The sequence below is a fragment of the Micropterus salmoides genome, unplaced genomic scaffold (genome assembly GCF_014851395.1).
Source record: "Micropterus salmoides isolate LMB-PRFRI ecotype aquatic unplaced genomic scaffold, ASM1485139v1 Ms_hic_scaffold_13, whole genome shotgun sequence".
In the NCBI taxonomy this organism is placed as follows: Eukaryota; Metazoa; Chordata; class Actinopteri; order Centrarchiformes; family Centrarchidae; genus Micropterus; species Micropterus salmoides.
The window spans coordinates 6857263-6882554 of record NW_024040374.1 but is presented as its reverse complement, the minus strand read 5'-3'; the positions used below and the strand labels follow the sequence as shown (position 1 = coordinate 6882554).

The 25292-nt window shown below is 38.6% G+C and overlaps 1 protein-coding gene across 2 annotated transcripts in view; it reads right to left on the bottom strand.

Annotated features, from left to right (window-relative positions):
• Positions 1-25292, bottom strand: part of LOC119900371 (ephrin type-B receptor 1-like) — a 97448-nt gene that overhangs the window by 57147 nt on the left and 15009 nt on the right. For both annotated transcript variants that reach the window (XM_038715246.1, XM_038715245.1), the window contains exons 2-5: positions 4012-4076; positions 3107-3397; positions 2130-2348; positions 1859-2039 (exon numbers count right to left, since the gene is read on the bottom strand). In XM_038715246.1, the coding sequence (XP_038571174.1) occupies positions 1859-2039; positions 2130-2348; positions 3107-3397; positions 4012-4076 (756 nt within the window). The remainder of the gene's footprint in view (positions 1-1858; positions 2040-2129; positions 2349-3106; positions 3398-4011; positions 4077-25292) is intronic.

Genomic DNA, 25292 nt, shown 5'->3' with positions numbered 1-25292 from the left:
GTGATGACACAGAGCAGTGCTGACGAAAGAGCAAAGCACCTGCAGGACCGACACGCCGTCCTCTATAAAGAACCTGGAGAGGTTGGAGACATCTCCTCTTTTAACATCACTAAAGTATTAAACAAGATGGCCCAGTAAACTGTTGTTGATAAGATAGCTGTCCTGTTGTTTGCCTAATAGACATTTATAATTCTCAAAACTAAGCTAATCCACTTCAGAGGTATCAGACCTGAGGAATCTCAGAAGGTCAGAAGTAAATTAACTGATGCTGTTCTGCTTAACACACAATACTATTAACTTTACTTACTAAGATAAGTATATTGAACACATCTACTTTCTAGTTTTGTTTTTCAAGGGCAGCAATTACAACCTCCAATATTTTTTGAGCTCCACAGCCCAGGACTGGGAAGATTTAATAATTCTATGTTCCACCTTAATCCTTTCTGCAATGGCAATCAACCTAACTGTGGTATTGTCAGACTTAATCACGGTCTCCTGTGAATCGTGTCTGGCTTATCTTCTACCCACTAAAACATTATATGAAGAAAAAGTTTTTCTGTGCAAAAGACACACTGACACCAAAGGCTAAGCTAGCATTTCCGTCAGTGCTTTTAATGTATTCACTGGAGACAGATTGAATACTATTCATCAGTACCTTCTTTGCTCTATATCTATTTTATCTCTCAGTATTTTACCTTTCTGCCCTTGATTTGTCCTTATATTTTAATTTTACTTGTTTTACTTCTTGCCAGTCCATCTCACCAGAGGGCTCTCCTGTATTCTTTCCTTCCTTAACTTCCTTCCTTTCAGATACCCCTCTATCTCTCCGACACTCTCTGACAGTTCAGGACTAATTTGCAGTACACTAATCTGGCTGGAATATGCTAAACTAATTAACATGGGATGAAGCGGCCTCACTTATCATTTCACCATATGTACATACATCACACACACACACACACACACACACACACACACACACACACACACACACTCACTCTCTACCCTCTCATTCACATACAAAATGGACGAGATTCTCCAGGGAGAATAAGAAATGACGGGTACTACTTTGGAGAAGAAATGGGGAAGGAGGCCAGATATAAAAAGAAAGCAAATGAGGTAGAGAAATATGGAGCATTGAGGGAAGGGGAGGTATTCCTGTGCCACATTCAACCAAGTCTGTTTCTACTAATATTAACATGTGGAACATCGTTGTTGCACCCTTGGGCCAAAAATCTGAAAATACATACAAGCACGTGATTATTCAGCTAGGACTTATAGAAAGTACATACTTTGCTCTCTTGCACACAATAAAAATTTCTACAGAAATGACTCAGCATAAAGGGACTGTTTTTCAGACCAAGTCAGGACTTCAATATGGCACATTTCTCATAGTAAATGGAAAACAAAGAGTATTGATATGCACACACTTTTTTCATAATATATTTTCTATACCATATTTGAAGCACACACGTATGATAAAAACTAAGGGTGTAAACATTGATTCTTACATGCTTGGTGAGATCTTTCTTTGATGTGTGCTTTCTGAGATATTGCCTGCTGCAATAGCATGGTTGCTATGGTTGATAATTAGAAGCATGTGTGCTGTATATTGATTTGGTGTCACACTGGCTTGTTAGTTTGTGCCACAAAACAATGTGAAATGTGCGTGCAGCATGCATAGGTGTTTGCAGTAGCAAGGTCATCAGAAGTCTTTAAAAAAATACAATTAATTCAGTCTAATCGTCAATAATATGCTGTAATGCAGTGCAGTATTTACAGCTGTTTTTACTTTTTCTTATTTTTTTTTTACCAGCACAGTTTGAACTAGCACAGCCTCATTAATGCACAGATTTACCTCGACACACGTTGCCATTGTCTGGCTCATAACCCGCCTTGCAGCTGCAGCTGCCGATGGGTACCATCCATTCTCCATCGCCGTTACAGTAGAGCTTTATGGGCACGTCTACTTCCTCAGCGTTGGGGATACAATTTCCCCTAGCGATGACTAATGACGTGGACTCTGCTCCAGTCAGTGTCTGCACAGAATCAGAATCATAAAAATGTACATGTTGGACAAAAGCTACACCAAACTAATGCCACAGTTTTCAGTTATTTCTGGTCCATACCTCTGGGAAAAAAGCAAAGTTCTGCACTATACTGGGGCACTTCTTGTAGAATACTCTGACAGCAAGAAGAGACATGCAAGCGCCCAGATCCTGGAAGGCCAAGTGGAACCCTCTGCCTTTGGACAGCGGCCCAAAACTCCGAACTTCTGTGTTCACCTTCATTAGCCTTCCCCCAAAATCAACCTGGGAGAAACTCTCATCTGCTGCGATAGTGTCCACCTTACAGTGAGGTAGAGACAGAGAGAAGAATAGTTAAGGCAAAAGAAAGCAAGAGGAATGAAAGGAAAATTAATTAATGAACTACTACTTTTTTTTATCTGTCTCAATGCCTTCTAGAATGGAATATTTCATTATGTAATGTTTGAATCTGCTGTATAATATTGGGTAATGTACTTGTGACAACATACCATGTCTTTTTATTATGTTAGAATATAATCATAATTTGCTATTTCCCCAGTGAACCTCAATGATGGCAGCAGAGGTGGCTGCTAGGAGATTTCCAACACTTGGATGGTTTCCTCACTAAAACAGTGTGACACTACACTAAAAAAATGTGGTAATTGAAAAACTGCAAATGTGACTGTGACTGTGTACATGAAATTTTCAGGAGAGAAGTGAACTATGAATCCCAATCAGTACTGGGAAAACAAGTAAGCATTAAATTCTAATAATTTTGTAGACATTTTTCAGTAAAGTCAGCATGTGGAGTGATCTGTATTCTTGATCAATTCTGGATCAGTGCAGTGTTTATTCTGGAATATGTATTGTCACTGTCCTGGAGAGACTGATGAGGCTTGTGTGTACTGCTGCACTTAGCATGCCAAATGACCAACAAAAAAAGTAAAATGAAGCTGAACTGATGGCCATAACATAGCCCTACACTATTGGAGTCTTTGTGTTGAGTTACATTGAGATTATCATAAAAATCTTACTTTAAAATGCTAATTTACAAAGGCTCTAGTTTCTGGATTAATTACTTTCAGAAAAGGAGCATTGGCCCAGTACTCCACCCCCTTGATGCCTTCTGACACAGTCCGGTCGGTCTCCAGGTAGTACAGGTTGAACGTCTCTTTGCAGGAGCCCAGGACGCTGGGGATGGAGGCACAGTCGCGTACAGTGAAGCGGATCTCCACATAGATGCGTTGTGCTGCCCGCCGGTCAATGTAAGTGGTGAGGAGCCAGTTGTTCTGGCTGGGCTCAAACACGTTGCATACCTGGTATGTCCTGATGGTGTTGAGGTTCTCATCATAGCCACTCACCTCCTCCCACTGGGGAGTGTGTGTGAGGAAGGGGCAGGGGGTATGGATGAAAGGGGGGAAGCAGAGGAGGAGGTGGAAGGAGAGGCTAAAATGATTAATGCGTTTACCAAGACCTGACACAAATTAAACTTTCTCTTTCCCTCCCTCCCATTTTGTCTTTCTCTCTTTTCCTACCTTCTCATTCCCCTCCCTCATTCGCTTTTTTTCCTCTCCTCTACCTTGTTCTTTTCTGTACAGGGACAACCATTCATCACAATTAGAGCCACTCACCTCGAACACACACACACACAACAGACCATTTTACCTGGCTAGTAGCAAAGCCAGCATTTAAAAAATCAAAGGAGTTCTAGAGAAGGATGTAGAAGACAGTATTCGATTTTACTATTTTATATTGTATTGTATTAATTTGTCCATTGCAGACATGTGTGTTACACCTCTCTGATCTATTGGAATCCATTCTATTCTGCGTCAATAGCGGTTAATTGGTGTCACCTTGCAACTGTAATTAAGATTTTGACAGACTCGTTAATAGAGCACTGTAAAGTGTACTCAAACTGCTTTCCCCAAGGGTACACACACACACACACACACACACACAGTACACCTTTGCACATTGTTCTTACCCCATTGGCAGGGAACGATATCCAGCCAAGCTCAGCTGTCGCTGTCCTTGTATCCATCACTGTCTCTGTAAGACAAAAAGAGAGAAAGACAGAGAGAGATGAAAAGAGGGAGCTGCAGGAACAGAACAGGTATGAGTTTAATTAATAGTCTGCTCAGATGCCAACTTTAGTACTGCATAGTGATGCGTGTCATTCATAATCATAAAATTCCACTTTACATTTTAGATTATGCTTCTCCCCCTCTTCTTTGCCCCCACCCTATGCTAAAAGAAATAAGTATCCATAAACAAACCCGACCTCTGGTTATGCTAACACAGCATAAACAAAATTAACAAGTATATGACACAGTACAACAAAGATAATCACAAACACCATCATTTTCTGCCTAGTTAGCGTCCATCTCATTTTGGACAATACCAAAGCATCATTCAGTGTTATCTGTGCACACATGTCAGATGTTACAGTATAATGAAATAGTATATTGAAATCCTGGTGTATCCTAGAAATATATTACTTTATAAACATTATTAGATTGATGGTGGCTGGCCTGTAAATAGCAGTTTGCAACAGTAATAGTAGCAGTAACAGTTGCAGCATTAGCAGTTAACAGAAAGAAGTTACCAGCAGCATTAACAGTTGGCCAAAAAAGGAGTTACCAGCAGCATAAGCAGTTTGAAACGGTTAAGATTCAGTTTAGCAACAGAGAATAATCAGCAAACAGCTATGTCAGCAATAGATATAGCAACAGATGGCAGCTACCGGCAGCTTAAGTATAACCGTTAACAGCAGCAATAATAGTTAGTTGCATTAGCAGTTAACATAAAGCAGTTAGCAGCAGCATTAGCAATTAGCAACAGAAAGTATACTAGCAGCAATGTGAAGGCAGTTATTATTTTAGCCATTGGCAACTGACTAGCGGTTAACCTGTTATTCTCAAATGTAAGTTAGGCTAAGTTGCCAGTGACTAAGTTAACCAGCTAATGTAAATAAGGAATGCATGTAAACAGATGATTTTTGATTACCAGAAGACATATTCCTTCTCTTTTGTTAATGGCTAGACACACCCCCTCACTTACACTCCCTGCTTTAAGCTAAAGTAAAGAAAATCTTTCCACTGAACACACAAAGACGAAATTAATATCAATCCACATTCTGGTATGAACACAAACACCCAAAATGTTGAAGTAACGTAGTGTTAGCGAATTAGTAACTGTAATGCAATTAGGGATCACCAACCATTAGATATAATATACCATCAATTATTTTTCTTTTCTGTTTATAATATGACCCCTTCACATTTCTGGGTGTAGGTAGGACATTGTGGATAATATTCCAAATCAGTGAGCAGGACTGCTGTCAGCTGCTATACAGCAATACTGGATTATTTGCAACAGACATCCTGTCTGGCTCATCCATTTGTCAGAAGATTTTCCAGAAAATGCAGTATATTACATAAAAAGAGATAAAATTATACCTTGACTGAGGATTTTATACATATTGCCAACTCTAAGTAACCTATATTAATTTGAAATTATACTCCCTTGAATTTATCGTTACTGAATTAAGTAATCACAAGCCACTTTCCTTAATGAGTTACTGCCCAACACTGGCAGTTACCATAAATTAAATAATAATTACATACAGATCAAATCTATCAGCAGCAATTACAATTAAATAGACAATGTACTGTAACACTCACTCATCTCAGTGCTGCTAATGACTTTGTGTCCACCCCTAAACCTACACTATCAGCCCTATATCTGCTATAGTAACCTCATACTAACCTTACACATTGATTAACTCACAGCTGGCTGACACACTGACACAGTACTGTACATCACAAAGCTAATTGTGCTCTCTCAGTTGACAACAAAGACGTTCGAAAGCTAAGAATTATATGACAACTGAACAACAAAGCTAATTCGCAGCAGACGCCCAGATGGAAACTGTCATTGTAAAACATGTCACTCCATATTATAGATGCTACCGTGTTAATGGTGAGATGTTGCTATGTGAAGAGCCCTAAGAACTACTTTTAGCCTGGCAGGCTGGGCAACTGGAAAATGAGAGAAATTTCATGAGGAAAAAATGTTGGTATGGTCGGATGAAAATCTTAAAATGTGCATAAGGTGCTATAAGAAATATATTAGCCCACCAACTTGTCAAGCAAAGCAGGAGATTATTTTTCAGTATTTCTCTCAGCTGTCAGAAGTATTGACCAATTCAAGCCAAAATAGTGTTTGAACCACACAGAGGGCAAGAAAAAAAATATTTCCCTTTGTTGTTTCAGGTTTGTGGGTCAGGATCATGAACTCCTGTCTTATTGTTCAACATGGAATTATACCTTGCATCCATTTATGTTTTTTTAAACATCATTTTGCACAGGCAGTTTCTTAGCCTTCCTACATTACTTGTGGGGGAACTAAACTGATCACCGCAAAATTAACAGGGACACAATGCAGCGAGTGGACACATTGAGACACTCGAGTCGACATAAGTTAGTCGGCATGCTGACAATACAGACCCTTGCACAGGGCCCTTTGTAATAAAACATGGTGAGAAGGATTCGACGACATCACACCATGAGGCAGCCGCAGGCAAACAACCCCCCTTGATTCTTGACATGCTCTCATCCTCTTGCACTCTTTCATTCTGTCACCCTGCCTCTCATTATCTCCTCTCCTCCTCCTCACATCCTCCCCACCTTCATCCTCTCCTTTACTCTACCACCCTGTCTTTTATCTCCCCCTCTGCTTTGGGTGCTTCTTTTTTTTGTCGAGCTAGCCTAATTACAGCAGAACCCAGTTTTTCAGCTCTCCCTTGGGAGTGAAGGTCGTTTGGGAAAATGAAATGAAATGAAATGCTTGTCACGTAAAAATGTAGTCGACTATCAAAATCTTGGACCAAAGCTTATTCAAACGGTGACAAGTGTCACTATCTAATTTGTAGCTTCAGTGCATTTAGTGGCATGTTGTCAACAAAGATTTTCAAAAAAACGATCCACAGCAGAATATAGACCTAGTTTATTTCCGCCTTGCATATTTTGGCTGTTCAGATGTCTTTGAAGTTCAGATAAAAAAAATGAGGCTAAAAAGAAAATGGTAATATAGAGAAAAATCCACAATGTTGACAGAAGAGATGTTGGAATAGCTCATGTAGTCGTACAAGCTCTACCTTCCAGCAAAGTCTTGCAAGAAGGGATTTGATTCAGGGCTTTGCTTCAAGAATAGAACAATGGCTGTGCACTGTCAAACTTCATTATACCACCATATTTCTACTTCAAAACACTGTGTTAAAGGCATACTCTCAGGCAAGTTTAACATACAATACCCAAACTATGCAGGTAATGCATTTTATTAAAAATTTATTGCACCATCATGCCCAAAAACTCTTGGGACACCTCTGTGATTCATTATTTCACATTATTAAATCCCACTTGTAGCTTGAGCATTATGACCAAGTGCTGGGAGAGTAATGTGGGTGCAAAAAATTCTGAAGGCAAATTGAATTTTTTTAATACTGTACATCCAACTTCATATTCTATATTATACAATATCTGATCATCTTTCCTTTCATTAGGGCTAGAAGTAATGATTATTGTCACTAATGATAATTGTCATTATCATAAGGACCTCATACATACATTATACATACATATATATATACATACACACACACAAAAATCCATTGATTATCAAAATATTTGCCACCAAATTTTCTTTTAATTGACGATTAATTCACTAATTGTTGGAACACTCTAAGCATCTTTGTACAATTACTTGTCCTGGAGTATAAGAACACCATAGCCAAACCATATCAGCAAACGTGCCTTGTGAATTCTCCATTTAAAAGAGAAGAGGTCTATGCTGGGCCAATTAGAGTGCATCTACTCATCAGTCTAATTAACAGCACACAGCACACACCTCTCTGTGCATAATAGGGTATACTGTATACTCCGATCAGCCTAATTAATTTTGACATATTGGAGGCTGTGATCGCAGTGTGCCCACCTCCCCCGCAGTGGTGCACCTCCTCAACCAACGCTACACCAGTGAATGAAACCAAAGCCATTTTATGGCAGAGGAAACTGCAGGTAAATCTGTGCGATATTGTAGCAGTCAAAGAGGCTGTTAAATCCTTGTTGCAGCCAACGAGGGAGAAATAAAAGTATTTCCATCACAGAGACTGAATTAGAAGTAATTTCGCTGTTGCCTCCTCCTCTCTCTCTCTCTTTTGGTGTGATGTATAAGTACAGATGGCCAAATGGCAAGTGAGGTCAGTTCATCTAATTCTAATTAGTCTAGTGTGTTCTAACTAGATTAGTCTATTGTTCAAGACTGCAAATTGTCTGATTTCTATGCCTATAAATGTGTGTGTGTGTGTGTGTGTTTGCACTGTATATATTTTATGTGGGTATGCGACTTGGAGCTCAAAGTCGTGGTTAAGGGAGTGCACCAAAAGAACACACAGACATGCGCATACACACAAGCCAAACACACACTAAAAGCCCTCCCAGAGTGTAAGACGTCATGCCACCCGCAGAGACGGTCGGTGACCAATCAGGCATTGAAGTGGAATGACACAGCATCACGGAAGGACAACTCGCTCAAGAGCACACGCATTCAGACGCAGATGTGCACTTGCACAAATCAAATATACGTAGGCTATACAGATACATGTGTACACTCTCACACACAAAAACTCTGCAGGACTCATATAGAGCTGCATTTCTTGTAATAAAACCTCACATGCCCCCAAAATCAATTATGTAGACAATTATGACGCAGGGCACACAGCTCTGAAAAATCTAAAAAAAAACAACAAAAAAAAACATTTACCTCTCCACAGGAAATGTTATTAGCATTAAACACAACAGCTATACAAAAGCTGGTTTGGAGCAGATGAAAAACAGAATGAAAGCAAGTACTGTGTGTCATCAGTCTTATCAAGTTGTAGCTACTGTTAAAAATGGTTTCCTGTCTTAGGCCCGCAGTAGCTCCAGCAGGCTCAATATTATACTCTTGGGTCTCCAAACTCCTCTTATCTGCACACATTTCCCTTCCCTTACCCCCTTACACTTTGGCTTATACACAGCCTGCAAAGTCTCACCTGGTAATTTCCACATTCAACATCAATCTGAAGTACTCGCTAATGGGCCGACCCTGTTGTCTTAAAACAGTCTGCTCAGCAGTTCAACAACACATTGTATCAGCAAAAAAGAGACATAACTATGCAACAACAGTAGATTTACACGAGGAGTTGTGTTGTGGACAAAATTACATTTCTGCTACAATAGCATGACATCATCATGTCATATATTAAAGAGAGCGTTGTCTTTTTTATCCATTAATCCAGAGTAGAACAAACACATAGATACTGATTTAGGTGCAATTTAAATTTAAACTAAATGGCGTATTCCCCACGAAAAGCTTGATTACTACATGTCTATGGGAAGAGAAGCACCTACACTTACTAATACACGACTTTGCTGTATGTACAGTCAGTCTGATTCAACTACATGTTATAATTTATATACATGTTGTTTATGTCACTGTTTAAGAAATTATCATCAATATCTGATCAATTTCCTGCCTTCATGCACCGATAAGGATACTTAGTTCATAAAAATATTAGGCTTATCACTGTTTAGGACTTTTAAGACCATTATGCACCTGCAACTCTGCCGGAGTTCTGACCAAAACCAGAAGGACAGCCCACATCACCCCAGTTCTCTGATCCCCTACACGGGTTGCTAGTAAACCGCTTACCGGTAATTGATTTTAAAGTGTCATTACTTACTTATTATAAATCTTAACATGAAGCTGGCCCTAAACATACGACTGATACACTTGAGCAATATAACCCTGTGAGGCCTCTTAGATCACTGGGGAGTGGACTGCTTGTGGTTCCCAGGGCAAAATCTAAACAACAAGAAGTGACTTTTAGTCATTATGCAGCACAGCGCAGGAGCCGACTGCCTAATGGTCTTAGGAATGCCCCATCCATTACGGTTTTTAAATCCAGACTGAAAAATATAAAGTGATTTTACCAAAATTTTTCAAAACATTGAAACCTTATTGTTATTGTAGTTTTAATATTTTAAATCATTTTTATTTTTATTCTTTTACTCTTATCTAATTTTTAATACTAGACTACAGATTTATCTCTTTTTATTCTGCCTTTTATTGTGTTCTTTTTAACGTCTCTTTATAGCCCCTCAAATCTACCTCTGTGTATGAAACATGCTTTATAAATAAAACTGCCTTATCACAGTCATCTTACCTGCAAAATGCAGAGGGGTTTGTCTAGAAAACAATTCCAATAAATATACAGTTCTCTCCAAACAAAAGTATATGTTTAAATGAGTTTTCTTGCTATTTAGTGTTGCATCTTAATAAGAATAAATGACAGATTAAAAAAAAAGAATGGTCAGAATGGAAGCAACATTGGCTGAGATATCCTGATTTGTTGTCCCTAGTATGGATGAAGGTTCCCCCAAATAAGCTCATTCTTTTTTGTTAATGCAGCTTCTTCAGTGAGACCCTCCCGGTTTGGTAAATGTCCATGTCTTACAAACTCCACACCTCCAGTTTATATTGCAAGCTTTATGCTATACATTTGTCATCAAGCCTACATAGCTAGAGCCCCAGAAGACATCATACAACTGTTTTCACTGGGTGAAAAGTACTCCCCATTACAAGTAAACTGACCTCAATGTGTCAAATCAGTGGAATGCACCTTTAAAACCTCGTCTCATTTGATTATTGATTGATTTTAATTATAATGATTAAAACATTCAAGTATAGGTTTATGCCTGTTGCCCGGATGTAATTTTAACAATTATTAATTAAAATTTGGAAGAAACTGTCTAGAAATCAAAAGCAAACAATGTCCAACTAACCAGTCTTTACGGCTTTGTTAAACCCTAGCCTTAGATTATTTGCCTTATCCACTACATCTTCTCATTATCAAGTGGGCTCTGTGACTAGTCCATTAAGTATTGAACAAATCTAAGACATGTCTTAGGCTTCTGCAGACAATATATGAAGAATAGATTCTGTTGCATCACATTTATCAGTCCCTCATCCCTGCTAACTTTTCCTGCTAATACTTGTATTCATTTCCTTCTTGATTTCTGCTCCGTACGCTGTGCAAAACAAATTAGACACATGGGGCTCTTGGTCCTAGTGTATTAATAGCTAATCTCTGTTTATTTCCTTTCACACACTGCAGAGACACTTGCGTGGCATGCCACCATATGTACCAGTTCCGGGAAAGGCCAACCTGCAGTGTGACGATATATTAGTGTTGACGATTAGTGTTGAAGACAAAGAACTCAAAGCCATTAGTTGAACTTAAGAGCAATTAATAATAATAATAATAATAAATTTTATTTATAATGCACTTTACATTTCAGGGAAATCTCAAAGTGCTAATTAAGAGGTTGTTCTAATGATAAATCTTATTAAAAATTATTCTACAGCTTATTCCACAGTTCTTTCTAGTTAAATGTCATCCTCTATCATATTTGATTGCTTTAAAGACTTGGGTTGACAAATCTTACTGCTTCCTTATGGCAGTCTATTGGCTTTGTTCCCATTTTCCTTTTTACCAGAAGTGATGCTTTTTTCAATAAAGGCATGTTTGTGTCAAGAGCACAGTCTTGGTGATGAAAGATTCCTATGTCAAAGTGTCATTTGAGGTTGGTGAATTGTTCATTGCAGTGTGTTCAGCTTTTGCTCTCCATATTCTAGTTAGGTAAATTAGGTGTTACTCCTCTTAAAAGTATTTTTGGTGTAGCTACTGTCAGCTCCACTCTTATTTATACATATTTAAACTCCTTTTACCAAGAGATCTAATTAAAGAGCCTCCATGCCTGCTCCAATACTAGACTATGGCCCCCAGATACTTCTGAATATAGAGGAGTCCAGGTGAACAATATTCAGTACATTATAAAGTTACAGATTTGTACAAAATACTCTAAACGTACTTTGACTTTGTTTAATATTCATTATTAATACAGGTCAGTTATAATAATTTTAGTTTGTCTTGCAACTTTGTATTCTTTAGTTGAGGCAGTGAGATAGCGGTCAGGTCAAGTGAATCAGTGATATCATCACAGTGGAACTTAGGGTGAAAGGTCCGCATTGTGCTCCTGACATTGCATACTCGTTAGTTGCCTGGTCAAGATATTACTACAGTAATATGTAATAGTTCTTAGAGTTGTGTGTAAGACATAAGTAAGTTCATGTCATTTGTGTTATGTACTCTATGGGCGGTTAAATTCCATTACAGAACATTTACTGTTAGAGAGAGCTGAGTGGTAGTTACTAGATGTAACTCAAGTGCTGTGAGTACATGCTTCACAGCAAACCAAGAAGAGTTACATTTTTGGAGTTAATGAAATTTGAGTGACAGCAGAGTTAATAATATTCTGCATAGAGTCAAATTTGAAAAGTAACTGGTGTCAAAACCGAGTGAAAAAACAGTGTTACTAAATCCAATGTAAATGTTATTGTATAAATATTAATGCTGAACTTCTTACTCTTACCTCTGATCCTGGCTTTTACACCCTGGCTCCTCCAGGCTGCATGTCAAAGTGTCCTTGGGCAAGATACTGAACCCCAAATTGCCCCTGGTGGCTGTTCCACCAGTGTATGAATGTGTGTGAGAATGTGTGTGAGTTTCTGTTTGAGCACTTAGGCTCAGTGTGTTAATGGTAAATGCAGATGTAATGTAAAAGTGCTTTGAGTGGTCGAAAAGACAAGGTGTGCATTTACATTTAAATTTAATGTCACCCTGCCTCGACTGCATAGGCATACACGCACCAATTGGCTGAAGCCAGGAGAGTCTTGAGAAAGACTCCACTGACTCCTGGGGGACTGTGACTTTGATCTGGGCTAAACTTTAATACTGTTTGATAAGTAAATGAAGTAATATCTGTTAAAAATGCACAAATGCACTGTTACTAGCCACCCTAAAATCTGTTCAACAAGATAGTGGTTAGCATGCATCCTTAATCTGTTCATTCTGTTAAATATTTTTAATGTAATGGAATCAATTTCTTTGAGGTGCAAGTGCTAAAATAAATGTTTTAAAACACCAAACACAATTTTTTCCTTAGTAATATGGAAGAGCTATATTTACACTTTTAAAATTTTATGGGGCTAACACTTGTGTAGTAACAAATGATCCTCTGAAAGAGTTAATGTCTTCCACTATATAAAAGTGTAACACTGGTTGTTGTTAAGAAGTGTTAAATTTTAACTCTAAAAAAAGTTAAAACATTACACTAAATTAGTGTTAAGGTACACTCCCAAAAGAGGTAAATTAGATCCTTTGAGATAAATGAATTGCCAAATGCATGCAAGGCTAATAAGAGAAGCACTGACTATGGGTGTGCTATTTATATTTGTTCCCATTTTAAGTTATGCATTAGACTGAATATTCCTGTTCAGATAATGATAGGAGTGTATGATGTAATCTTTGTGTAACATTACTTTGAACATTATTGTACTCATTGTTGTAATTGCTTTGTACACCTCCTGAAAACAATCACGTTGAACCATCCTTCATTCTTAACTCCGATTTCCTGTGTGAAATTCATGCCTGTGCTTGTACTGCGGAAAGTGTATCCCGGCTTTAAGTATTGTTCTGTCCGAAACTGCAGTTGACAAATACAACTGCTGCCTTACAACCCAGTAGTTATCTCACATACAGTAATAGTGTTATACAATAAAATAAGCAAAAATGAGTTGAATCTTTAAAAAACCAATAATGAAGAGCAGCACAATGGTTCTTCTTGATTTTTACTCAATCAATTGTATGTTGTATGGTTTATATGATATAAGTGGACTTCCTGTATCATATTATAATATATAATTATAATGTATTATAATATAAACTACTAATTAATCAAGTATGAGTACTGTGAGTTCTGTCTGATCTGAATAACATATAGTTGTTTTACATTATTTTTGGAGGGATTTATGAAAAAACTCATGACACCTTGAGAAACTTATCTTATTTGGTTACTACAGAAAAGCTGTTTCGCCAGCACATTCTGTTTACAGCTAGTTCAGCTCCCCCCAATTGGCCGAAAATGAATTAATGCTGCTTTTTTTTTAAACAGACTATTTTTTCATATCTTCCAAAAATGTGAAACTTTTGACTCTTCCATAACACCAACACTTGCAGCTATCATGGACAAACGACTACCTGACAACAGGTAAACAGATAATACATGAGCTGTGTGATTTAAAGACATTCATCCATCCATCAGGGGGAAACACGTAAAAGTTTCCAGGCCAAGTGTGACCACAAAGCAGTGGGATTTCACAGCAACAGATCTTTAGGATCAGACGTGTGCACAAGTGTAACCAATGCCTTGAGGTATCAGGTTTTTTCTCATTGCTGACACGTTGTTGTTGTTGTTGTTGTGAATGGGTGCTGGGAGAGGCGCAGGGCTGCTGTGTTAAAAAGAACAACTAAGCTGTCACACATCAGCACTTATCTGTGTCACAGTTTCTTATTGAACAAGCATCCCACACAAAACACACACACACACACACACACACACACACACACACACACACACTTTCGGTCTCAGACTTTGTGGTCCCTGTCTTTGTTTCTTTCTTTATCTTTTCCTTGATGTCTCTCCCTCACCCCTTGATTTTACCTCTGCTCTCATTCCCCTCTCGCATCTGTTGTTACCAGCCTTGACCTAGAAAATTAGTGGTGTCATGACTTCACTCGATGAAAGAGGAAATGCCTAACACATCATCACTGTCCTACAGAAATCTTCTATCTCCGCTTTTCAGAAACTGACAGGGCTTTTGAATCCCCCCCATGGTACCTGTGCATTTTAACAATTTACAGCCTCTCCATTGCTTGTGTTGTTGCCAAAAAAGGTTGAGAAATGCTGATAATATGGCTCCTATAATGTTGGATTGTTTTAGAACAATATAGTTTGTCCCTGAGACACATAATATATTAGATAATTCAATACGACACGGTAAAATAGGGCATACATAGGCCTTAAAGAAGCAGGGCAGGTTTGTGGCTGAAAAACACAGAAGACGTATTGTAGTTCTCCAGAATATGATTGCTTGTCACAGTAGAGGCTTGTCACTATAAATATAACTGCAACATATTGAGCTTTTAGACAACAGTGTGTGCTAGTCACTATAAAATAAATAAAAAACTTATTGTCTTGTAGAAAATAGGAACAGCACTACAATAAAACAAGAACATATTGGGTTCTTATTTTTAGATCTGAGCAGTGATGAAGCCTCTCTCTCTCTCTCTCCCTCTCTCTCTCTCTCTCTCTCTCTCTCTGGAAGAAAACTTCCACTACCACCAAAAGAAATGTGCACACACAAACACACACATGCACACGCTCGCTCAGAGACACAAGCGTTGTGTGAGCATTCAGTCTGTCACTGTGGCAGAATCCTTTGTGCCTTTGTGACTAACACAAGGGGAACAGGCCTCTAACTGACACGCTCTGTTTTTAAGGAGAGTGATGCTTGTAGACGCCACATTAGACATAGTCACATGCTGGATCGTTTGTTAAAGTGAATATTCAGCGCTTTGATAGGGCGGATTATTCAGAGGGTTACATGAGTGGCAAGAGTGAGGATGATATAGCTTCTATAGGCACAAATAAAAGGTTATGTGCTCAGTGTGGGACATGTAGTGAATGGGAGGGTAGCCATTTGTCTTCTTTTGTTAAATGGGAATATAAACAGATCCAGGGAGGAAAATGGATATGTGTTATATGTAGTTGATTTCTGGTGTCATAATTACATAGAATGTCTTCCATGCACATGAAGACCTACAGTAAGATGTCAGCTGGGTGTGACCGATACAGATGTACATGGATTTGTAAATGACATTCAGTTTGAGACATGTCAGCATACAGGTGCTGCTCATATAATTAGAATATCATCAAAAAGTTGATTAATTCCATTCAAAAAGTGAAACTTGTGTAATGTATACATTCATTCCACACTAACTGATATATTTCAAGTGTTCATTCCTTTTAATTATGATGATTATAACTGACAACTAATGAAAACCCCCAAATCAGTATCTCAGAAAATTAGAATATTGAAAAGGTTCAATATTGAAGACACCTGATGCCACACTCTAATCAGCTAATTAACTCAAATCACCTGCAAAGGCCTTTAAATGGTCTGTCTGTCTAGTTCTGTAGGCTACACAATCATGGGGAAGACTGCTGACTTGACAGCTGTCCATAAGACGACCATTGACACCTTGCACAAGGAGGGCAAGACACAAAAGGTCATTGCTAAAGAGGCTGGCTGTTCACAGAGCTCTGTGTCCAAGCACATTAATAGAGAGGCGAAGGGAAGGAAAAGATGTGGTAGAAAAAAGTGTACAAGCAATAGGGATAATCGCACCCTGGAGGGGATTGTGAAACAAAACCCATTCAAAAATGTGGGGGAGATTCACAAAGAGTGGACTGCAGCTGGAGTCAGTGCTTCAAGAACCACCACGCACAGACGTATGCAAGACATGGGTTTCAGCTGTCGCATTCCTTGTGTCAAGCCACTCTTGAACAAGACACAGTGTCAGAAGCACCTCGCCTGGGCTAAAGACAAAAAGGACTGGACTGCTGCTGAATGGTCCAAAGTTATGTTCTCTGATGAAAGTAAATTGTGCATTTCTTTTGGAATTACTGAAATAAATCAACTTTTTTGATGATATTCTAATTATATGACCAGCACCTGTACATTGTGAGGCTTAGTTTGTAAAAACCAAGTCAGAGAGGAAATCGTTGTTCTGATGCTGGCCTTAAGATCCTCGGGCAGAGGTCTGCTATCTGTTCCAGAGTCTCGACTAAAAACCAAAGGGGACAGAGTGTTTGCTGTCAGGGCCCCGAGGCTCTGGAACAGCCTGCCCGAGGAAATCAGATCAGCTGAGTCAGTGAACTCTTTTAAGTCCCTTCTTAAAACATACTTTTATAGGAGAGCCTTTCCCGATCTTATTTGACTTTATTTTATCCCTTTTATTTTATTCTATTTTACTAATTTTATATTTATCTTAAAACGTGTATTTTAGTCTTTTCAATGTTTTCATGCTTTTATCTTGTATTGTTTTTGTATTATTGTCTCTTGGGTATTATTGTCTTTACACTTGTTAAAGCACTTTGTAACTTGTGAACATGTGAACTTCTCCACTTACTGTAAATAAGATATGTGTAACAATTACAGGTACAGCCTCATGTTTTTAAACCTGACGGATCCCAATGTGTTCCATGCAGTGAAGTGTTATACAGATTTGAGAAGCAGTAGTGAGGATCGGTACTTAGTATCAGCAGTTAGAGTTCAGGTATCTTAATTGGTATATTGGTAGAGAGAAAGTTTGATTTGAAGAATAATATTAACAATAGTGATTAATGGACCCCTCTGCATGTAGTGGAGTTGAGGGTGAAATATAAAGTTAAATGGATACCTCAATGAGTTAATACTGCACTTCCGTGAAGTTGGGGGACTCAAAAAAGACAGATTAGAAAGGAATAATTAATATTGAAGCAGTTGAGGCAGAGATATCCTGACTTAAGACCACAGTATGTTTCAAGCTCCAAAAATGCTGGATCCATACATTTCCCATAATACAACCAATATTATGTCCCCATTGCTGTGCTGAACACTCATCTTTTTAACTCCATGTCCCCTGTTTGTAACACAGTTTTTCTAGATTTGCAGTGTCCAAAGCCAAATTTCAATAAACCAGATTAGGGATTATTTGACAAAGCAACAGAAGACATATACAACAAAGTTTTGTGGGCTCAATAAAAAAACAGTAGTGTTCCCCAGGTATCACTAAATATAAAGCAACTGTGTGGCTGATATTATTACAAGAAAATATTATATTCTGCATTTAATGGGCTTGTAATATAATAAGAATGCAGTAATACATTAAAGTGAACTTGTACTAGCATTTGTTTGATGGTCAGAAACTGTCACTTTTAATTAGACATCTAGAGTGCACTGTAAATGAGACTACAACTTCAACTCTCATAAAACTCACAAAACTACACGGCAAAATCCAGCAAGGCCTTAAGAGTATCAAGAGATTTCAAGTGTTTTCTCTGTGCACGTCTCAGAGCTGCCAGTCAGAAATGAAAGATGACGGGGACACGAAATCAGATGAGCCAGAGAGGTACACATTGAAGCATTACAGCTGCAAACATTTAATCTCCATACCCCAACATCAAAGCCCTAATCCCTCATATTTTTCATCAAATCAATCTTAAGTAAATACTTTCATTTTATATTTATTTTGCATTTTTACATGTAAACTGATAAAAATTTAGAAACATACCGGAGTCCATCCAAGTGGGACGTCAAAGTAATTTTAGATGTGACTTAAATTAGAAAAAGATGATGGAAATGCAATCTGAATAGAAGTCAGCTGAAAGGAAATGGGCCACAGAGTGTATTGTGTGTCTAAGTACATCTACACTGCATCTTAAACAGTGACAAGCTCATCCTATTCACAAAGAATACACCCACGGCAGCATTACAGCTTCTTAACTTTATATAAATGCACTGAGAAGGCAATGTGGAGACTTAAAAATAAGTCCATCTCCAGCTTTTTGAAGACTGCAACTAGCCTAACACTTCAGCTGAGCCTACAATTATATATCTTTGAATGAATTAATAGATCATTTAAAGCCCCCCTCCAGTGTATTTTGACATTTCTATGATATTTCATAACAATATTGATTACCCACATAGTTTGCCAAATATTTTTTGACAAATGGCTTAATTTTGTGCTCAAAGTTGCAAAAGTTGCTTGGTTGTTAAAACGGGGTTGTGACGTATGACTATAGTAATTCCATAAGTCATACCTCATTCTCCAAACTTGCGCAGGCGCACTGTCATGCCTCGTTAAATCAGAGCATCAAACCGATAAACATCGTTGTGAGCTAGCTAACCAATTTATCAAGTAATTTACTTAGAACTTGCAGTAGGTATGTCTCTCTGTTGGTTTGTCTTTCTAGTTTAGTTAGCTAAGTTAACTAAGTTGTAGTTAGATTACTTTCTATCATGGGTAAGTAATATCTACTCCTGCCAGACAGTAAAGTGTACTAAACTTTACAGTGTAGTGATGTTAACACAGCATATCGTTAGTAAACACTCCAGCCGGTCAGTTTTTGGTTGTCATGGTAATGTATTATGTCCGACTATTAACCACACCCCCATTCTCTGTTTGAGAAGGAACGTTTACCAAAAACGGCAGTTAAAACTGGCTGGAGGGGCTTTAAATGTTTCTGAATCCAGTCCAGTTCTTCAAAGAAACACATTAAAGACTATATTATAATAGCTAACTGTTGCGGTGGCAGCCCGGCTGACGTTGAGTTCTCCCTCTCCCTCTCTCCGCTCCGGAGCCCGGCTGATGATCCACACCTGTGTCTCATCAACCTCCACCTCCGCCCGCCACACCTGCCAGCCATCAGCCTCATCTTCACCAGTATTTCAACCCCGGCTCTCCACTCCATTGCCGCATGTTCGTCGTCGCTCCAGTCCTGGTGCCACCTCAATATTCAAGCTTTTTCTGATACCTCGTTCTCGGACCTCTTGTCTCTTGGAACTAACCTTGTCTGTTTTTCTGTTGTCTCACCTCCGTCATCCATTCAGTCAGCTGGGCTCGCCTACCTGCCTTCTCCCCTCAACTCGCCTCCCCGGCTTCCCTCCACGCTCCTCGCCTGTCCGCCAGCCTCCGCATACCCTCTCGCCTCGGCCTCCTGCTCTCCCTCGGTCGCTTCGCCGGAACCTTTCCAGCCCCGCCGGCTCCCCGGTCCTCCCCACCCACGTCTGCCGGCATCCAACTTCCCCCTTTTCACCTCCAGCCCCTCATCTTCCCTTTTCCCCTTAATAAACCTCTTTTGAAAACTACCAAGCGTTGCATTTGGGTCCGTTCTGTCCGAAACCACAACAGCTAACTAATTGACTAAATAACTATAGACTTAAAAAGAGCTTTAAAGCACAGCTACTACTTCACATTGTGAAGTACTAAATCTATTTTAATTAACATCTTCTTCTTTCGACAGTATGTATTTATTGAATCCAGCCACAATAATTCCACTAAGCTGAATATGTTGTCAGCGTCAACATATGATACAGAGCTTTAATGTAGCACTTTTGTATGCCATAATGTTTTTCATCCTTTGACATGTTTGACTCTTGCCCTGCCACAAGGTACATGTCTGCAGACGACTGTCGAACTACATAACAAAAGCAAGAATGCAAAAGGAATGCCATTCTGTCCAAAGTTAATTATTGATAAAGCATTTTGTGTACTGCATAATGATAACTAAAAGAGGACAAACAAAGACCTGTGAATATAAATAACCACATGTAAAAGCCATTTTTCTGTGTCAATATCGTCACAGTCCTCTAACACTAACTGACAATGAAAACAGCCGTCCTTTTTCTCTGCCTTTTGGATATATAGTATGGTTTGTGATAAAAGGTCTCATCTGGCAACATTGAGTGATCTGTTTTTAAAACTTCCTTTAAGGTTCAAGGAACCTATGTACTTTGGGTTTTCTGGAAAAAACAAGCCTACACACTAGAAATCAAAGAAAAACTGAAGAGTTGGCAGGTGTGTTGTTGTTATCCAGCAGTATATCAAGCACAATGAAATGTCACTGGCTGACAATGTAATTTGCATAAATATTATTATAGTATGTATGTATGTTTATTTATTTATTTATTATTTGGCTGACATTGTATACCAAGACAGGCATGACCTGACAAGCTAATCAATATTTCCCAAAATGAAAGCATACTAATCTTACACCGTCCCCCACCATACAGATAGGATATAAGGAGACAATTAAAAACCAGCCGATTCCAGCTTAAACATTATTTTGTGGACCTTGCTTTCCTTGCTTGGCATAAAAGAGGTTGTCTAACCATCTAATTTGTATTCTATTAAGGCAGACCATTAGTCACAGATCTGTTTATCACATGTCAGCATGTGTCTCCGCTTGTCTCCCTGGAGACAGCTAGAGAAAGACAGAAATGAACAAAGAGAGAAAGACAGGTATCAGCTGACCACATGCCACCATGCCTCTGCTGTATCTCCATTGACAGTCTCAATCTATCAGCGGGTCAATATGTTGACAGATGTTCTGCCGAAACCAGCCTGGAAAACATCCACTAGCTCAGGGAGACACCTTATGCTAACTCAGAATGTGCAACATGGCGAAGAGACACATGCTCGCACAGTATGAAGCTTGGTCATGTCAGTGTGGAGCCGCACGCGACCAGATTCACTGTAGACCACAATGTGAAGAAGGAGTGGCTGCTGACACAAACCCTCAGAGGAAGAAAAACCTTTGCAATGAATAGGGCAGCACTGGGTTGGTGTTGGTGTCTATATTACTACATTATTACATTATTACCACATATTACTAATGTATATAGAAAGAGTATTAGATCAATCAGGATCTCATGCATAAACATTACCTCATTAAATTATAAAAGATATTCACCCTTACACCTAGCAGTCTCTTGTCATCAGTGGTGCAAAGTTACTAAGTAATTTACATAAATACTGTTGTTAAGTACTAACATGAGGTACTTCTACTTTACTTGTGTATTTATTAAAAAAAAAAGAATAATAGATATATTCTTTTTAAAATGACAGTCAATATCTAGATATATAGAATACAGAATAAACTGCCACATGATATACTATTGAGTAATGCCATTTTTCAATCTTTAGTTATTTGCATTATTACGAATGTCATTGTGACTTTGAATGCCGTTTTCTTGCTTCTTACTGAAAGTTCCAGTTCCACCTCACCTCTCTATCACAAGATATTTGGCATCAAGAGTAAAATTTACCAAATCTATAATATTAGTGTAAATAGGTCATTATGTCAAAAATACAATCACAATGACCTTGACTTCAAGAATTCAAGAAGAGACTGCCGCTTTAAAGTTATACTAACTACTTATAAATGAACTTTTAAATTAAATTAAACAAGTTCTATAAAATTCCAAACTGAATTTGATTACTGTTCCAAACAGAGAGATGGACTTTTTTGATTGTTGTATGGTGCTTTAACAGAGCCCTTCTTACTTAATTTAAAGCTGAGGCTATTTTTACACATTTTGGAGAAGTCCTGTGAAATCAAGTGGAACAGACATGAAAAACTCTGCAAAATCCACTTCTCTGTTCAGAAACCCATCAGATTTGTGTCCCAGAGGTGAAGAGATCAAATTGAGACAAGAGTTGTAACTCCAGTAGCCGAGTTTGCCAAAAGGTCACCTGTAGCGTGACCTGCCACAGCTATTTTCTGAGTCAGTGAGGGTGGCTAAATTCTGCATGCAAGCTAAGGTAAACCAAGCATTCCTAAACAATTTCAGCAATGTGAGAGATATTCACCCTTACACCTAGTAGTTTCTTGTCATCAGTGGTGGAAAGTTACTAAGCACATTAAATTAAACAAGTTTTATAAAATTGCAGTTGAAAACAATTCCAAATTGAATTTGATTACTTTTCCAATCAGTGAGATGGACTTTTTTGATTGTTGTATGAAGTGCTTTAACAGGGCCCCTTTTACTTAATTAAAAGCTGAGAGGCTATTTTTACACATTTTGGAGAAGTCCTTTAAAATCAAGTGGAATAGTGGAACAGAAATTAAAATCTCTTCAAAATCCATTTCTCAGAAACCCATCAGATTTGAGTCCCAGAGGTGAAGAGATCAAATTGAGACGAGAGGTGTAACTCCAGTGGCCGAGTTTGCCAAAAGGTCACCTGTAGCGTGACCTGCCACAGCTATTTTCCGAATCAGTGAGGGTGGTTAAATTCTGCATGCAAGCTGAGGTAAACCAAGCATGCCTAAACAATTTCAGCAATGTGAGAGATATGTTTGGCCCTAAGAGGGGGAGTTATACGTTTGGTGACCTCTTTGCTCCTTGAGGTAGAAACTTGAGGAGGGCTAGTAGCTGAGGGGGATTTGAGGAAGGGTGTGGGGTGGAAGGAGCTGCGTGGGGTTTCATTTGAGTTCAGTTAAACTCAGAGTAAAGACACAAAGATAATATGAGACAAAAAGCTTCAGAAATGCCTCTTCCCCTCAACCATCAGCAGAGTAATCCATGTCTCTTTGATGGGTACAACGCTCGTCATCTGTGCTTTGAAGTAAGTGCAAAGTTAGGGTGTATGTATGTGTGTGAGGGTCCTCAAAGTAAAGTGTCGGTGTCTAGTCAACCGCATTGCTTCCCTTGAGTGCATTTATACACACAGAAACAAACACACACACACACACACACACACACACACACACACACACACACACACACACACAGTTTGACCTGCTGTCATAGAGATGTGTAGTGTCTCCTCCTGGATCGACCCTGAGGACACAACAGCTGTATCCAACTCTACTTTTCCTCTGCAAGTCTCTACACCCCACCTTCTCATCTCAACCTATGCCCCTTTTCTTTACTGCTGTCTTTTACTTTCTGTGGGACTTGAAGCACAGTTTGTCAATTTAAATTGCATCCCCAACTGACTGTTACTCTTTGCTGTGGACATTCTACAGTAAGTCCCTCAAATAGATACAGCAGTGAAGAGTAAGAGATGTTGTGAAGTTAAACCCTCATCTAAGTGGTGTCCTGATTGAGTATTGAGAGAAAACATCTACCAAAATAAGATGTTTTTATACCTGTCAGGCCATAATTATGTTTGTCAGTCAGATTGTTGTGTTTACAGGTTGTGCATAACTACATGGCTAGCTTCTATATCCGGTCCCTGAACTGTAAAACCATATTTTTCTTCTTGGCAGCATTTTTTTCTGTCTTTTTTTTTTTTGAGACAGGGCCACCAAATAATTATTCCCATTTCTTTTTCTACCTGTCTAGACAGAAGACTAGTATTCACCAACAACTTGTCTTGAGGAAAATCATACTTGTCAGACTAAATGAGCAGTAGTATGAGCTAAGTGACTTAAAATGGACACACCTGTGTTTTGTATTGCATTCTTAGGCCATTACTGTATGTGTAGGTGCACAGCTATGCAGCAAGTTAAACATAATTGTTGAAAACAGGAATTTATAGATTGTACTGGATGTACTTCTGAAATTATGAAAAAAGTACTGGTAATTTAGTACAGTAAGTCAATGATATATCAATTATACATTTAGAAAAGATGTGTTACCATAAACAGTTAAACCAAATGTATTGTGGTAGTTTAGTTATTTTGTTCCTTGGGCTAGAATGTATACATACTTGTTGGTATAGCAATTGTAGATGCTCACTTAGGTGCATCTGTCTGCCTTAAGGGCTCCTGTTAGAAATGTATTTCGGCGTGAAAGTGATATCAACCCGTGCAAAACTTATTTCTGCAATGTCTATGTTGTGATTACAAAATATAAAAATTAGAGGGAAAAATTCATAACAAGGAATGTGCAGTGTTGTAATCACTTGGGTATAGTCTGCTCAAAAGCACTTGGGCTTGTAGAGTACACCAAAGAGTCTGGTGTTCTAGTGAAGCAGATTTTCATATAAATGGTATACTGTGCATAAGGCCTGGCTCCAGAATATATCCATGACCTTTTAACCCCTTATGATCCTGTGCGCAGCCTGGGATCCTCCGGCAGGGGTCGTCTGTGCTTCCCTGAGTCCAGGCTGAAAACTAGAGGAGATAGAGCCTTTGCGGTAAGGGCCCTAAGACTCCTGATGATACGTCAAGAGTCAGTGTCTTCTTTGAAGTCTCACCTGAAAACTTATTTAGTCCGGAAAGTATTTTCTGATTTTATCTGATAGACTAGCCCTTTTATTGTTTTAATTTCATTGTAATTTGTGTATGTTATGTCATATTTTATTGTTGTCTTTTTTAATTGTTGTGATTTTAATGTTTTTAACCTAAATTAAAAAAACATGTTATCACTCTGAGATGAAGAAATGTTTTAAACCTCAGAAGTGTCCAGGTGGAGCAGTGGCTTAGAGCACACAGTACCTTGTATGTTTGCTGTTTAAATATAAATTCTGGCTCATGACCAATAGGATGCTACATTTCATCCCCTGCACCTCTCATCTCTTCTCTCTCTTTTTACATGATCTATGACAATACCTTAACCCACGGGCCGTCAGGTCCTGGCGGCAGCTTTCGGTATGTGCACACAGCTAATGTGTTAACTTCATACTCATATGATACACCGTTTGAAAACTAAAGTCTTTGCGATTCGACCAATGCAAACCATTTCAAGATACAATCACCACAGCGGGGA